At 40.8% G+C, this 17,010-nt stretch overlaps 4 protein-coding genes across 5 annotated transcripts; 1 reads left to right on the top strand and 3 right to left on the bottom strand.

The window, feature by feature from the left end:
* Window positions 1-63: 63 nt before the first annotated feature.
* LOC124297798 (uncharacterized) lies at window positions 64-3,432 on the bottom strand. The gene is made up of 4 exons (XM_046749113.1): window positions 3,325-3,432; window positions 713-3,192; window positions 384-529; window positions 64-280 (listed from the first exon to the last, which is right to left on the bottom strand). Exons 1-4 carry the CDS (start codon window positions 3,430-3,432, stop codon window positions 174-176), a joined length of 2,841 nt encoding a protein of 946 aa, XP_046605069.1. The 3' UTR covers window positions 64-173.
* Window positions 3,433-4,137: 705 nt separating this feature from the next.
* Window positions 4,138-8,822, bottom strand: LOC124297391 (uricase). Of its 2 annotated transcripts, none has more exons than XM_046748371.1 (4): window positions 8,670-8,822; window positions 5,967-6,544; window positions 4,831-5,141; window positions 4,138-4,707 (listed from the first exon to the last, which is right to left on the bottom strand). In XM_046748371.1, exons 2-4 carry the CDS (start codon window positions 6,541-6,543, stop codon window positions 4,537-4,539), a joined length of 1,059 nt encoding a protein of 352 aa, XP_046604327.1. In that variant the 5' UTR covers window position 6,544; window positions 8,670-8,822; the 3' UTR covers window positions 4,138-4,536. The 2 variants fall into 2 exon arrangements, with proteins under 2 accessions (XP_046604327.1, XP_046604326.1); XM_046748370.1 differs by having other exon boundaries at window positions 8,650-8,821.
* A 964-nt stretch (window positions 8,823-9,786) lies between these two features.
* Window positions 9,787-14,357, bottom strand: LOC124297394 (uncharacterized). The gene is made up of 8 exons (XM_046748375.1): window positions 14,298-14,357; window positions 12,717-12,788; window positions 12,008-12,232; window positions 11,776-11,935; window positions 11,580-11,680; window positions 11,307-11,432; window positions 10,989-11,088; window positions 9,787-10,111 (listed from the first exon to the last, which is right to left on the bottom strand). The coding sequence occupies exons 2-7, from the start codon at window positions 12,782-12,784 to the stop codon at window positions 11,022-11,024; spliced, it is 747 nt and encodes a 248-aa protein (XP_046604331.1). The 5' UTR covers window positions 12,785-12,788; window positions 14,298-14,357; the 3' UTR covers window positions 9,787-10,111; window positions 10,989-11,021.
* On the top strand, window positions 13,874-16,791 carry LOC124297392 (transcription initiation factor IIB). The gene is made up of 5 exons (XM_046748372.1): window positions 13,874-13,961; window positions 14,352-14,462; window positions 14,536-14,722; window positions 15,238-15,708; window positions 15,821-16,791. Exons 1-5 carry the CDS (start codon window positions 13,945-13,947, stop codon window positions 15,980-15,982), a joined length of 948 nt encoding a protein of 315 aa, XP_046604328.1. The 5' UTR covers window positions 13,874-13,944; the 3' UTR covers window positions 15,983-16,791.
* The last annotated feature ends 219 nt before the right edge of the window (window positions 16,792-17,010 follow it).

Genomic DNA, 17,010 nt, shown 5'->3' with positions numbered 1-17,010 from the left:
ATGCAATTTATACAGTAGGGGGTACGATTGCAAAATACAAACATGAAATGGAACTTTGTTCTAGATAATATTTTATTCGACAAACTGCGTCATGGATAATTGGCTCGTACATACTGTTAATGTGAATTATGTTACTAATTGTAGGTTCAATGGCAAACCAAGCTTGTCCAATCTCAGCAGGATATTTGCGTAAACCCAGCCCGAAATCCTCTCCCAGTCCCTGAAGAATCGGTCACAAAATACAAGTCTGCAAAGCTGGATTGCGTCAAGTCAAAGATCGCTGGAACGATAAAGAAAAATGTTTAATTTCCGGTTTACTAGGGAAGGTAAACTTAATTTTCAGAGGAGTTACCATCAATGCAACATTCATTGTATACTCTTACTTCGACTTCCTGTCAGCGACGTTCCACAGTATCGCTTTTTCTGACCGCTGAACGTCACGTAGTCCTTTCTGCACAACGTGCTGTTTTCCAGATCGAAATCCAGGATCGCTAATTCCAGCTGGCAGTAGCCAGGTGCCTTAAAGAACCTGAAACAACGGGTGGTTCCGGGTTTCGTGAATGTTCGCATATTTAAAAAAAAAGCGCAGATGTACGAGGCTTTTGAGGATATCTTTTCCTGCGATCAGTCTACACCGTGAGAACATCGAAAAATGACAGACCAACAATTGAAGTAAGATAACAACAACTATTGCGTAAGCAATCAAGCTTACCTGTAACACTGATTGAGATTGTTTGAGTAGCTGTTCGGGTAATACGACGAGGATACGATCCCCTCGACGACGTTCACCGTCTCGCAGTTCGCCGAGGATGGGAAATTGACGATGGCGGAGTTTACGTTATCCGGAAAAATCGGTATTACCGATATCGTCGACAAGGTTCCGGTGTTGGTAGATCCGCTCGAGCACTGTGCGCTCCTCAAGTATACCTGCTTCGCAGCCTTGACCCAGTTCAGGAACTTGAACACTTGGCAAGACCCGAAAAACAGATTTTGGCTGGTCGTCAAGGCCGCGGAATTGGTTCTCTCGAAGGTGTGACCCAGGTCACGTTTTTCCCGTAACTCTTCGACATCCTTTTCAGGGTCCGAGGATCGTTCAGCTTCGCCGTCGAGGCTCGCGCTCCGCTTGTAGTTCCTTTGGTAATTTGTTGCGAAGAGTGGCTGGTTCGTGTTAAGGAGAAATTCCTGACCGGCGGAACCGCTTCCCGTTCTAAGGTAATTGGTCAAGCAGGACTCCTGGGTGACTTCGATTACGAACCCGTTGAACTTGACCTTCGGATAACCAAGATACTTGACGGTGATCACTTTCGTGGCGATGTTGTCGAAGGAGGTAGTGACGTTGAGGCCAGTCTTGCACCCGCAGAGTCTGCGACCGTCGACTTCAACGTATCCGTAAGCGCAGAATTGGTCTTCGGAGCCAAAGTTGAAGAACTTGAAGTACATCCGAAGCTGGCAAGTGCTCTGCGATGCTCGCTGAATCGTGTACTGACACTCGTAACTGTTAGAGGAGTATATCAAACTCGGGAATCCGGGATTTGCCAGGAGGAAATTGCTCGATGAGTACACCGAGCCGCAGCACTCCGACAAACCGTTGTTGAAGTAGGTCGTGTCGTCGGTTCCGTAAAACGGGTTGCCGTTTCCGTTCCCATTTCCATTCGGATAGTAATAACCGTTCGTAGGAGTCTTGCTTGGATAATTACCGTTGTTGTTGTTATTAACTCCGAAGCTAAAGTCAAACTCATTTCCTGCGTCCGGATATCCGTTGTCGTTTCCGAAATTCGTGCCTGACGGGTGATAGGGTTGGACGTTTGTCCCCGGGTAAGAAGGGGCCGGATAAGGCGTGACAGGGTAAAAACTTGGTCTTCCGTTCCCGCCGTTACTCGGGTAATAGCTGGGAATATTTCCAAACCCGTTGGATCCTGTTGGTACGAAGTTACCGTTCCCCGTTCCGAAATTCGGCATAGAATTTCCTCCGCAATTCGTAGTCGTCGGAATGCAGTTGACCCCCGGGTTGTTACCGAACCCGGTCGACCCTGGCGGAACGAAGTTTCCATTTCCCGTTCCAAAACTCGGACTACGACCATCCCCGCAATTTGTACCTAGATTCGGATTGTAGCTGATCCCTGGATCATTATTGTTCTTGTTGTTGTTGTTTGGAAAGGGGTCGAAGCTGGTCGTCGGAACCGAGGGATTCACGGGGGACAGTGAATCGGGAACCCCGTATGTCAGCCATCTGTTGAACGTTTCGTAAGTCTGGGATGGACTCTGACTACTCAGCGAGGATTGAGTCCGCTTTTCGGGCTTGACTCCAAGCCTGGTAAACGGAAGTGGAATTTTCTGAGGATGAACAAGGAAATCCCTCGAAGGTTCGGTGGTCTCGACGGCCAATTGAGAGGGTCGAGTGGTTGTCTCCTCGAAATTCCTGATCGCTATTCCACCGGGAATTGTTTCCGACGAAAGGTTCGGCGAAGTATTTGCTCCCGTGACCTTGAGTGGCCTGGCGATGCTGGCTGGCGGTAAGTAGAGGTAAGACGTGATACTGGGGGGTTTCGAACTCGAGAAACTGACTTCTGCCTCTTGCACATGGCCGCAGTTTTTGTCGCAGAAATCATGCTGCTCAAACTCCGGAAGCTCAAGGTGTTCCGACGGTCTCTTCACCCCGTTGGGGAAGTTGGATGGCGTTGAAGAGGCTTTCGTCGGATACGTGGTTGTGTGAATGCGTGGCGAGGGCTGGTCTCCTCTCCCTACATCCTTCGAAGCCTCGTCTTCTTCGTCGAACTCGATCTCCGGGCGATATACCGGGTATGAAGTCTTCGCGCTGTTGTCAACGATTGCGGCCTTCGTGGTCGACGATACTTTGGTCAGTGGGCTTAGCTGAGAGTCACCACAGGGTAAGGCTGTAACCAAAATCCTGAACCCTTTGGCCCTCGTTCCGTTTCCCGAATGGAAAATGATCTTCAGACTGTTGTCCTGGCCCCGGAATTTCCGAGTCCCGATACTGTTGCCACAGTAGACAGTTCCGTTCCCGATTTTGAGGTAATCCTTAACGCACCCTGTAGAAGCCTCAAGCTGGAAGTCGAGAAACTGGAGGTGAAATTCCTGTTCGCACTTGGCGAACTGACTACCCTTCAAAACGTAGACACAGTCCTGACTGCTGGGGTAGATGCTCGGATATTTTGGGCTGGTGATGACGTACTGAAACCCGGAGAAGGACCCACCGCAATTTTGGACGTCGTCGCAAAGGAAAGTTTTTATGAAAATGAAAAAGTTCAATAATAGCAGGAGTTTCATGATTCGAAAAACGATCGACACTCGTTGGTAAATCACCTTCGGATTGAACACTAGTCCCGTTTCAACGTTACTCTTGATCGGTTTTCGACAGGACAGTCGCCTGACCGAGAAGCCAAGGAAAGTACAACTGATCGTGCGAACCATGAATGACCGGCTCTTATGAAATTTGTTGTTTAACCAAGTCAAATACCTCCCAGTTTCGGGCAACGCTACATGCAACACTTGTTTGCAGAGTCACGCAGTTCTGCAGGAAGAGGCGCGGCAGAGGATGTGTGTAGAAATCTTCGTTTGAAAATCGAAACAGGTCATCAATCGTTGAGTAAATAATTCTAACACTGCAGGCAGAGGGTTCGTGGCATGGGAATTTGCGACTTCGCCTTTTGCCAGTCGAACCCGACCCTGACGGTAATTGACAATTTGATTGATGGAAAATAAAAATCTCTCACATAGCGTGCCATGGTTTTCAATTAACGCGTCCTTTCGGAAATCTGTCTAGACAAACGGATTCATACAATTAAGCTCTGATGGCAGCCATTTTTGATTGATGAAATTGAATTCTCTTTCGACACAATCTGACCTATCCGCGCTTCACGTCGTCACGTCGCCTAATTGTATCATCGCTTTTTTAGATCAAATGATTACGCAATACAGTAAAAAAGAATAAGAACTATTCCTTTAGCAATTTCATCATCGAGTGTCCCCAATCTTCTACACGTGGCTGAAACTTTTAAACTCATCATAAAAGACGAGGCGACTCCTCTGATAAGATATCTCATACGTATAGTAGGCGTTGGTCTTGGATAGTCAGTAACATCATACGATCATGAAATACTTTTCGTGTAAACGTCGTCTTTTTTCATATTTTTTTATTGTTATAAACCTACTTCAAAAGCTTAGTGTTAATTTTTTTTTCTTTTTTTTTTTACATTTTTTAAATTTTATATAGCTACTTACAATTCTTAGAATTACTATTATAAAGTCAACGCAAGAATGTTAAAATAACAAATACTGTAGTATGAATAATATTCTTGTTCACATAATTGAGTTTGAAACTGGTGAATATAGAGAGACTTGCAAAAAATCGAATTACGCTGTTCTGAAACCTGATGCTTACATTCCGATGTTACAGCAAGGAAATGAAGATTATAAATTGAATTATTAAAGTCTTATGTATTTTACAGGCTAGTATAACGCATCTTGGAAAATTTTGATAACGAGCTTCGAATTTCAATCGATCTAAACGTACAATTATAATTTCGAGACTACCGCTTTCCTGTCAAGTTGCGCATAAATTATGCCGGAAGGCTTGTCTACCGGCAAGTAAACCTCTTGATTCTCGCCCTGGACCAGCTTCGGGAACTTGCTCAAGTCGAGGGTGAAGTAATGCTTGTTCGGCATCCTCATTTCGATGCTGTAGATCTGTAACCAGCATGTGACAATTTAAAAAAAATTTCTTTCGATAATTTGCGGTTTTCTTTGTAGGAGAAGCTGGCCGAAAAATAGTCGATAATATCAGGAACGAAGAAAAACTGAATTATTGACCTGGTCAACTTGGTCCAAGATGCATTTTTCCGTAAGGTACAGGGTGTTCTGCACACTCGGCGAATAGATTCCGGATTCCGGGGGTCCGGCAAAATTGCTGAGAATGCAGTTCTTGACTGTCCTCCACACCCTGTCAAAATCCACACCGGATGCCGTTGAGAAATCCCAAGATGCGGTTACCTCGGTGCTGAATATGCGGTCATTCATATCAGGTAAGGTTCGGTACTCGTCTTGAATGAAATCGGTGAACGAGCTCTGGGTTGTTTTTAATACGCGCAGATTTTTTAGCCCTCCACGAATCCTCGGCGATTCTGCGAAGAATATAAAATGAGTTTTAATAAATCATGCTAACGAACGAAAACCATGTGCAGTCTTTAAGACGATCGATCCAGTCGTTGCAGGTTATCGATCATTTTTTAATGGTTTTGAAATAACGTTATCCAAGTTACTATTTCGGGAAAAGAAGAAAAACACTTTAATTATCCAATTTATTACATATATCACTCGGAAATAACAGATAACGATTCACAATCTAGTTAGTTGTTTACTAATGAATCACGCACACGTTTCATCGTCTGCGTCGTTTATCTCTAACTCCTGTTGTTAAGGTTCACGTAATATTTACAGCTTGCATAAACGAAAACTTACACGTACCTAGAGTGCTACAATAATAAATTGCAAAAAATTGTCAGATGTGTCACAAGCAACTTGGAAAAATAAACAAAGAATTTTGTAACTGGGATTTCCCAAGGTTCACAGAATACCGCGTAGAAACGAAGCTGGAATCTCATCTCTCAAATCACTATTACCAAACCGTTTCATCTGTATCAAATTTCTTTCACGAGATGATGTAATACATGAGTCGACTAGATTTCCGAGGTCGTGCAGAATCTGCAAAGATAAACAAACTTCTCGAACAATAAAGCCGCCATCGTAAGAAAAAACAAAAACAAGACTATTTCGACAGATGGGTAATCTTCAATTTTGAAGGCGAATATCTGGACGTTGGGTACCAATAGCCTCGTTATCCAGCATTCCCTCTTTCTGGCCTTAAAATCTCCTCCGCGCTCTCATCAATCAAGGCAATACCGACTAGATGAGAATAAAATTAGACCATATACGACGCACAGACTTACCGTTGCGGAGCTGGGTCACTTGGCAGTACCTCGTGGCTGTCGGGGTGAAGACGAAGGCGTGGTTATGGGGCTCGCCGTCGACGTGGTGACGCTGCCACGGATACTCCTCGACGTTGACGTTGACCTCGGCGACGTGACGATAGGTGTAGAGGAAGTGGGCGCAGACTAGTATTCCGAATTCCTCGGGCGTCTGAACGCCGTGTTTTTTCGCCAGGAGATATACGGTGTTTTTCTGGCTGTCCGTGGCTATGATGTCCTCGTTATCACCCTCGAGGTAGTCCTTCAGGGTCGAAAGCCTGAGGTGCGTGTCGACCTCGTACTCGCGGATTTCGTGATGCGAGCCATCACGGTGCACGTAGAGGAGCTTTACGTGATTTTTACCGTACCCGTAAGATCCGAGCTGGTACTTTTCCCGACCCGCATCGCGGGTCGCGCTCAGGTTCGGCTGCACTTCCGTAATCGGTCCCGACGATGAAACCTCGTCGGATACTCGCGAAGACGCCAGACGTGGCGGCCCTGATCTTCGGCAGTTCATCAGTCCCAGGGACTGATCCGTCAGTGATCCGAATCTGCTCATTCTGCGTAATTCAACGTAATCTAAATTTAGGGTTTCGCATCTAGGATGTATGGGACGTACAAAAAGAAGGAGCAAGAGGTCTCACTTAAGCTAATCTTCTTACGTATGGAAAAAAAAGAACTTTCCCCTGGTGCAAGGAAAAGGAGCCCTCACAAATCTTATGGGAAATTGACTTACGGTGGAATTGGCTCAAATTCGGATTTATTGTACATTTCGACGTCCTGAACAAAAATGTCCATAAGTAGGAAGCGTAAAAATTTCTTTTAAGAGCTGTAGCAGCCCAAGCAAGGCCGATTTTATCATGTATTATATTTGACTCAGAGAAACAATTATTCACTGCCACCAACAAATATATATATCCCTCACTGTTGTAAGTTCTAACACTGATGAGTATGGATACGTAAATTTCTGTATGTATCTATGCATACGCATACACATGTGTGGTGTGTGGGTGAAAAGAAGAATAGACGATAACTCCGCAGACGCCTGGAGACCCGTGGCAGCGACTAATTGTTTTTCTATGTCAAAGATATTATAGGTTAAAGTCCAAATTAGCCTGAAAAAACAAATACGTGATTCAGTCATTCTTGGGCTGTTACAGCTCTTTTGTTCAGGACATCGAAATACACAAAAAATCCAAATTTGTGCCAATTCCACTGCAAGCCAATTTCTCATGAGATTTGTAAGGGGTCCTTTTGAAACCCTGGATTTTAACTATCACCACCTTAGTGTATCGACAATATCAGAAAAATGATGTCATTCGAAATTATTTTTATCAAATAATTGATATTGGTTGTCCGATTCTTACGAACAACAGCCCATCTTATTGGTAAATGATTTCTTCACAAATCGTCCGAGTTAGATTTTGAATAACATTTTGTTTGAAATTCATTTACAAATGAAACGAGCAAGTTTTAAATTGAATCCAACTTTTTTGGTCGAGTAATAGTAAAATAAAATTACATGTCTAACGTTGTTATATTAACTAGGTGTGTACACTTTAAATTCAGAGGTTCAAAATTTCTTCTGAATCACAGAGATTTTTTCGATCAGATTTAACTTGACTAGCTTCGGTTTCATTTTTTAAACTTCTCTGCTGCCATACTGTGGTTTTGACACACTTCTGACCTGACTGTACGGTGGATACAGAGGGTGAATGGTATAACGTTTGCAACGGAAGTGATATAAAATTCTGTAGATCTATTGTTTTATTTCTTAAAAATTATCTTACTAATTTGGTGCTTGATATGACGTGAACAGTTTTCTTTATTTTCTTTTAATCTATCGCGTTACTGCCGAATGAAGGAAATTAAGGCTGCTATATAACCGTCTCTTATTTGCTTTAATAATATCTACGATTTAGGCAGCGTCTATAATTGTACTGAATTTAAAGGAGGTTATAATGTCGTCTACAAAGATTAGAAAACCGGTAAAGAGTAGTTTCTCCAATGGCAACACGCCGAACGTGAGGTTTCCACGCGCCGTGTCTGTAAAACGACGCGATAAGATTCAGTCTTACACGGGTGAGAAAAAAAGGTCGCGTTTATCAATATCCTTCAGCTAATTAACGCGGGTTCAATGAAGGCATAGTCTAGACTACTTGACTGTATTCTCGCGAGAGTAAGATTTTCTTACAATGCGACAGCTCGCCAAGCATTAATCATATATACCATCTATTTTCTTTGCTCATTAATTTCATTGGTAACAAGTGCAACAATTGTAAATGATCCGCACGAGCAGTTATAATACTGCTAACCGTTTACCTAAACGAAAACATAATTGATTGGCCATTGATTATCGTCAGTAAAAATTTTAGTCAACGTCATTTTCAATTTTTATCTCCACAATTCGTGTATTAATTGTGTATCAATACCACCATTAGCAATCAATACATCAAAGTAAATTTTTTCAGGAAGTATAATCAATTGAATTTCACTTCAAACTTAAGATTCATTCTACTCTTATTCGCAACTGATAAAAATACGCGCATTTCTTCGATAGAGAGTTGAAAAAGATATTTATTCAAATATTGGCTGTTTCCCGAGCATCCGCAGTCATTTATCGATCAATTAATAATACCAATTGTTTGTTCAATTTTTCACCTACCTGTACTGCAAATTGATTACTTTTCCGCAGCTCAAGATGCAAAATTGATGATGATCGACTCTCCCGTTGCCACAAAGGAAAACGAATTAATACGATGTGTAGGAGATCGTATTTGACGTACGACTTCTTGCGTTGAAAAGTCTTCGGAGCACTCGAAATATTTCGGGTAAGTGCAACGGCGTTATATACTTATCGTTATTCGAAAAATCTATCATCCACGCTTACAATTCCCCACCACAACGACTTATGACCCGACGAACTCGACGGGGAAGCTGATAACGACATCCGAAAAAAATACACTATGCTTAGATATTATACACATGCGTGAAAGTAAGCAAATATGTTATAATCATATTCGAAAGCAAAATTTATGCTTAATACGCGAACTCTTGATCATTCGCAACTATATCAGGTACACGTGATTCACAGATCTGTGCGATAGATCTTTGATAAAAATGTTTTTCCACGTTCACATATAATGCATTTATAACCCTCTTGTGTCTAGACTCTGAATTTCCCGAAAGTACGCGAAAATGAATATCCTTTATCAGTCTAATCGTGAGCACACACTAGAGTTGTTTCCATGAGATGAACTCTCCAAGCTGGGCCTCGGTCTCGTTAAAAGTAATTTAAAGACACTTCGTTTATCGTTTTCTTTAATTTCTTCACCCTAAAAATGTACAACCACTACATCCGAAACCTGATAATTATTGGTTGCGGTATTTGGTTGAAACTGAGGACTTAATGCTGAGTTGTGGAAATTTCCGAAGCGATCCGGTATATTCTCGTTCAAGATCTGACGCTCCTGGAAGTTTACGTAGTCAAAAATTCGATACCACGTGAGCAGATAATCGAACTGCACTCTGGAGCTGGTGTAAACTGGTATAATTAATGAGCTTTGCCAATCTGCATATAATATATATAACCGTCTATTCGCGTGCCAAGTACAGCTCGCATGAACTTTGTGTCGTTCGCGTGTCACAGATATTATATCAGCTGCATAGTTGCAATTAAGATACGTTCTTTTTTCAGACAAAAAACGCGAGAGGGTAAAGGGTTGGAAAAAATCAAATACTTTTTCCCATTGGCATGAATCTGCAGCCAATTTCCAGAAAAAGCTACGCGTGCCTTCGTTTCTATATTTATAAATTACAGGAAACTCTTTTTTTCGCACATATATGATAATTTTGCACCCTATTATTATGGCTGCGCAAATCTGGTCGAGTATTTCACTGTTGCTTATCATTTTTTATTCGATTTCTTTTCACACTGATTTATGTAATGCATTTTTACCGGTCTTACTTTAATGTTATAACAATTTCATCAATACTCAAATAGTGTTAACATTTATAATAACTAGATTTCGTGGCTTTGATGCAATTCGCTCGAATTTCATGTCAGATCAAGTATCCAGTTTCGGTGTTTTGCTCCGATTCTTCAGCTACGTTGGCGTTCACAGAATCTGGGGATTTTTACTGCGCTAACTCCAACGGCACTCGATTATAAAAACAAGTCTGGGATCATTGTTAACGATAAGAAGCTCGTCGTCAAATACAAAGATTAGATAACAGCTCTGACGTAACGCGTAAACTTCTAAGATTTGACCTACAAGATCACTCCACGTTGAGAATTTCGACGAAAAATATTGTTTACCACAACCGATTCCCAGTTTTCACGGTCAACTCATTTTTGTCACCTTTCTATCTCTCCGCGTGCGAACGTTTGCTCTCTCAGATCGCTTTGCAATCCTCTAACGTACGTACATCGGGTGTTATACGTTTGCAAATATTTGTTATTTGTTTTCAACCTCGGTTAGACTATACCAAATATGGACTCTTCTTTACGGAACCACATCATCACGTGTCGTTGGACACTTGTACATCTTATACAATTTTTATTTTATTCTCATTTCCTCTCACCCGTGACGTTATGAAGAAAAATAACAATAAATAAAATACTGTGTACAAGACACCGTTTGATATCGCAGTATTGGACAACTATGAAAATAGACTTTACAGAAAGCTATACGTAATAGTTTTACGCGGTGATAGGAACCAAGGTTCATACCGCATATTATAACATGGAGACATATATCATTGGAAATCTCATTTTGTGAGTAATTAAAATTGCTTATAACGTGGGTGAACGTCGATGCAATAATTCCCGGTTGTGACAGCTGCTCCGATTAATATATATCCCGGCGATTCAAAGAATTGCAAATACATTTCGACACGTCGAAACGCCTACGGGACTAATTGGACGTCGCCTGACAAATGTGCAATAAAATAAATATAAATTACGTAAAATTCCATCGGAGTAGACGAGGAGGAAAAAAATACCATTTTTATGACCGTCGCGCAATTTTTTCTCTGTCAGATATGCATCTCACTTCTCGCGATTTGTCGACGCCTTCGCAGCTTCGGTGGTGGTCCCAAATACCTGTTGCGGAATGAAAATAGGTTTGACGTTTATTGAAAATAGATGCAGAGGAGTAAAAATTTTCTTCCCTTCTACATGGTCTACAGCAAAGAAAGTACCAAATTTTAGTGATATACATTTTATTCTTCATATTATAGAATTTGAAAAGGAAAATATAAGTCGAGGAAATACGCGTGGAGGTAATAAATTTTCTAACAAAATTAAAAACTGTTACTCACCCTGTGATCGAAGGCAAAGAACCCGGCCGCCTACGCAGCGGTATTTCTCGCTCGATTAAAACGGCCCTGCCAGTCAAACGTCCAAGAAGCTCCGTCAAAGCTACCCGATCGAGGAAATACTCCCACCTACGTTAACGAAAAATGTCGATTGAAATTTTAGAGAAATGAAAAGTGCGCCGTAGAGAATATATGCGGATTTTAAGGAAAGAAAAGAGACGGTTTCCTCGAGCGCGTAATAATAGCTTGTGTAGAATGTTTTCAAGGCATACGAACTTTTCTTCTAGGAAAGTTTCAGCCAGGGTAACAGGCGCCTGTCGTTTCAAGTTGCTGGAATCGAATCGATTCCCGATATCCAAACAGGCGATTATGATGGACTGTAAGAGTGAAAAGGAACGCATGACGCACGGGTGACAAATCACTTGTATGTAGTTATCAGTGCTGTGGAAATATTTTCCGAATGTATTTTTACCTGTGGAAAAGGAGCGTAAGTATCATCTGCCAGGTGGCAAAGGGCGGTTGCTACTTGAGCGTTGATTTTTTCGAAATCTTTAAGCACGACGACCTTATCTCGCCTCATACGCTCGCTTGTATCCTCATAAAATTTCCAAAACTCGGCGGTGCTTGCATATCTGCGGATAAAACAGGTTTTTTTTGCAAACAGGTTCCGGCTCGACGGAAAGTTCTGTAGAAATTTAATTTACTCTGAACAATTAAGCGTCACTTTGTCGACGTTGTAACTCGGCTTCTGGAAAGCCGACATCACTGCCGAAGCAATTCCCCTCACGATTCTGGCCCCAGTTTCCTTCGCGTCGGAAGACGCGAGACAGAGAAGAATCGAGGGCCTCTCTGGGATTGGTAGCAAAATGTGGGAAACGGCAGTGACGATCGTCGACATTGTATCCGCGGATTGAGTTTGAAATTCACGTCTGTAAAATAAAGCATCTAGGAAGTAAATACTTGATGGCTATTACGCCGAGAGTTGCGATTAATCGAGCTGTTGTGGCAATTTTATTTTTTTATGCTTTATGCTTGTCTTTATGCTTATGAACGTGGTCTTAAGAAATCTCGTTCGTGAAAATGAATGTCATGGAAAAAAATTAACGTGATTTTCCTAACTTCCTGCACAGCTTCTTTACAGCGAAACTTTTTGGAGGTAAGCACGCATAATTAATTTCAGACGCCCTGTGACCTGGTGAAATATGAAGGGAGAAGGATCAATCATTTGTGAGATATGATACGATACCCAGAAGGTATAACGAGCTCGTTAAAGTAAATGGTTTCCATGGACTGTATCACCAGGTTTGATAAAGCTAACACATTTTCCGGTACTCTCATCCATCTGGGGAAACTTTTCCACAACAAAGATTCCAGCCCCAAATTAAATGTCGACTTGAAGTCTGAAATTTTTACCTGATGCGGTCCTCGAAGAGAGTGAAAAAAATGGCTCGTCTGTCGCTCAAAGTGTTGCATCTAGCCATGCTGCTGCAGCGTTTTGAGAATATAGGAATCGTTATGATCAATAGTATCAGGGCAAATACTGCGTAAGGGATCCAGTACAAGACATCGAAAAAGTACAGAAATACGTTCGAGTCTGTGGATGTCAAGAATAAGGTAATCTATACTTTATTTGTAATAAAATAGCTGGAGTGTATAAATTTGTGGCTTGTTCAAAATCCAACAGAATTTATATTGTGGCTTATACAACATTTCATACCAGGATCTTCGAGACATTTATCCAAAACACCGATTCCTCCAGTTGCTTTTTGCTCTTGACAGCACAGCTGTACAGCGCTCTGTAATTTTCTAGAATTTAATAGACGCATTGCAATTTTGAAATGAAGGCGGAACTTGGAAGATAATTTGTGGTTAATAATACTGGAGTTTGGGTTGTGGTTCATTCATGTTACGTATGTATGTACAAACGAAGGCTCTTCGCTTGTCCGTGAATTTAGTCACGAACAAGCGATCGCAATTTTTAATTGTTTCACTGTTAATCGTAAGCGTTGTCGTAAGTAACAATCACTTATGAACGATATTGCGTTATAAACTCGTTGTTTGATGATATGAAAGGATTTGTTTACACATCTTATATGAGAGGCTACTAAAAAAGGATAGGTATTACTTGAATATAACTTCCAAAAAATTACTAATTTTGCAATTACGTAGTTACTGATTTTCTGATTTTTTTCGTGGTGTTTAAAGAACCGTTTTGGATGCTTAAGAAATTGATATTAGAGAAATGCACACATAACTGATCATGATGATATGGCCATCGCAGCTGCACGATTTCTAAAATGCGTTATAGATGATTTATAAAACCAGAATAAATAATCATATATGCTAGCAGCATTATTCAGATTGATTGACATGTCATGGAAACCCGGTAAATCTGCTCATTTTGCAATATTTCGAAACCAAGCTTCACGGATTAAACATTCCTGCTTCGCCTTGGAACGAAACTAATTCAAATACGCGCGGCAATCCTTAGTACAAAATTTGAGTTCAAGATGGCGCGAGCGTAGCTCGAGTTTCGAGCTCCCCAAACTCGATAGCCGCCAGTTCGATAAGCCGACCAAGGTGAGAGTCACAGATGAGTTCACGTAACAAGTGCTTGACACAACCAACATACACATGAAATATGGCGAGTTCGTCAAGGTGATTTTGAAATAACAGTTTTGACAAGTATTATTGACACACAATACCGAGCATTTGCGAAACGAGATCGCTACAAAGCCTTGATCTTAGCTGATGAGTATGACGCATAGGTTCAAATCTGAGTTGTGGGACTAACGCGACGACAGGCTCAGCGCGAATTAACCTCCCAACGGAATATCACCTGTTGTGTAACAAAAAGAAAACCTCGCGTACAGAAATTCCTCAAATAATTCGCTAATTGTAATCCCGTTTCTAACTACGCGGAACCTGAATCGATACCCTAGTTTCAAAACAAAAATAGCAAACGTTTCGTCGCGGGATTGCGGTGACACTTACCTCCAAAACCTAGAAACTAGAACATCAACAATGTATATTTTTCTCCACCCACAGAAATGACACAAACAAGGTATGCTGCTATGCTCATCCAGACGCCCCGCTCATTGAGGATTATCGTGCAGGGGACCAGATTTGTTCCGAATGTGGGCTGGTTGTGGGAGACAGGTAAGTGATAAATCCCGCCACGTCTCTTCATTTAACATCAAACAATTCACTCGCATGGCTCTTTGTTCTCCAGAGTCATAGATGTTGGTTCCGAGTGGCGGACATTCAGCAACGAAAAAGCTGGGGTTGATCCCTCTCGAGTTGGTGGACCTGAAAATCCACTTCTCAATGGCTCAGACTTGTCTACAATGATTGGTCCAGGAACTGGAGCTGCTTCGTTCGATGCTTTTGGGGCTTCAAAGTACCAGAATCGTCGCACGGTAAGTTCATGTTGTGAAAACAAATGCTCTCTAAAAATCTTTGATGTCCGAAGTATCGACAAATATCGTATAATCTATGTATCTTTAGATAAAAAAACCCAAGAACACCCTTGAATTTTATGTGTCTTCAAAGTTTGCTCATCTTTTCTGCACACCCATAGTTAGCTCGATTAAGCTCTAGTAAAAACTTTACCGAGTTTCAGTAATGGAGCAATATAGGTACAATTTTCCGCTTTAATTTTATTATCCTATGCTGCTGCAAAGCTGTTAATATTCATGTAGCCCCGTAAGACTTGTGTGGAATCAGTGTCAGCAACAGACTGAATTGTTGATGGCTGTAAAAATATCTCTGCATCATCGCGTTATGGTTATTAAAAGTAGGTAATGAAAAAATTTCGACACCCATTAATTACTGGAAATCGTTGAACATGTGTACATTGCGAAGGCCTTGAATTATTTGCATCGATCATAATGGATGCTACAACCACTGTGACCTTAATTTCCTTTACCAACAGATGAGCAGCTCCGACAGGACTCTGATAAATGCTTTTCGTGAAATAAACGGCATGGCGGACCGCATCAATCTTCCTAAAACCATTGTCGACAGGGCAAATAACCTTTTCAAACAGGTGCATGATGGGAAAAATCTGAAAGGCAGATCAAATGACGCAATCGCATCAGCCTGTCTCTACATTGCATGTCGACAAGAGGGGGTGCCGAGAACGTTTAAGGAGATTTGTGCCGTGAGCAAGATCAGCAAGAAAGAAATCGGCAGGTGTTTCAAACTGATTCTTAAGGCGCTTGAAACGAGTGTCGATCTCATAACAACTGGCGACTTCATGTCAAGATTTTGCTCTAACTTGGGACTACCCAACATGGTGCAGAGGGCCGCTACTCACATAGCTAGAAAAGCAGTTGAAATTGATATTGTGCCTGGAAGATCTCCTATATCCGTGGCTGCTGCAGCTATTTACATGGCATCACAGGTAAAACATTTTTTGGGGATTTGTAAAATCTTTTATTATCTCAATTTTAATTCATCATATTTTAAATTTACACTAAATAGACCACCACCAAATTGATTCTATTATTGTGCAGGCATCCGAAGACAAAAAATCGCAGAAAGAGATTGGCGACATTGCTGGTGTTGCTGATGTCACGATCAGGCAATCTTATAAGCTGATGTACCAGCATGCAGCTAAGCTTTTCCCTGAGGACTTTAAATTTGCAACACCCATCGATCAACTGCCTCAAATGTAAATTAGTTTCTTCCTATGCTGGCGTTGTTGAGCGTTCTTCGTTATTTTTTTTCCGTTTGCTTCTCTCTTAGTTCACCAGCTGTTTAGATTGGTTCATTTGGACGTTCATCAACGAATTATTCAATCATTGATTACGATTTGCATTCCCATGATGGCGCACAACGTGACGATTATCGATATATATTAAATATATATTACATATTTTTCTGCTCGCATCACTACTAATACAGACGAAAAGGTTTTAACATACAAAGTTTTTCTTAGAATTATAATTATTTCCATGAAGCGATGATAGATCTTTTGGCATTCTTGGAATTAAGAGTGCTGTACACAGGATTCGAAAAGCACAACACGGCAACACGTTCAAATTGATGTAGTTTAAAGTGTGGAATTTAGACAATAATGGGTAGATTGCAGTATTTTTATTCTATATTAGTTTTTTTTATTCTATTTTCTTTCTTCTTAATGGACGGTTTTATTGCAACATAATGTTGAAGTGATTCGAATAGTAATTGTATGCAGTTCATAATCGTTTGGGAAACATTTTGAATATTTCGTTACCTGTAATTATTTCGAATGTAAATCGATTCTCAGTCACCGTATGTAACAAATATTTGGTAGAATATTAATTATTACACTTTGGAAATTTCCTAATCTATCCAGTAACCTACAACGAGAATATTAGACTGTATAAATTATTATATGTTTTCAAACTTCCTATTGCATCATTAGTAACAAAAGAAACGTTACAACTCGTTACAAATCGTTTTAACAATAATTTCGTTATTAATGATTGCCAAAAAAGTGAAAGGACACATAATACAACTTCCATATCTATTGACATCAAGAATTATTTATGCACGCATCTATTGTATAACAAAAGAATGTTTACAAATCGAATTCAACTAATGGTATCATGCATATATTCCAACATGCCTTAGTAATTTCGAATATAGATTATTAAAAAAAAAAAAAAAAAAAACAACAAAAATAATTGAAAAAATTAGTGAAATACTAAAATTTTACTCA

Source organism: Neodiprion virginianus, chromosome 2, assembly GCF_021901495.1.
Source record: "Neodiprion virginianus isolate iyNeoVirg1 chromosome 2, iyNeoVirg1.1, whole genome shotgun sequence".
NCBI lineage: Eukaryota > Metazoa > Arthropoda > Insecta > Hymenoptera > Diprionidae > Neodiprion > Neodiprion virginianus.
The sequence above is the reverse complement of the archived record's forward strand: the minus strand, read 5'-3'. Positions and strand labels throughout refer to the sequence as shown.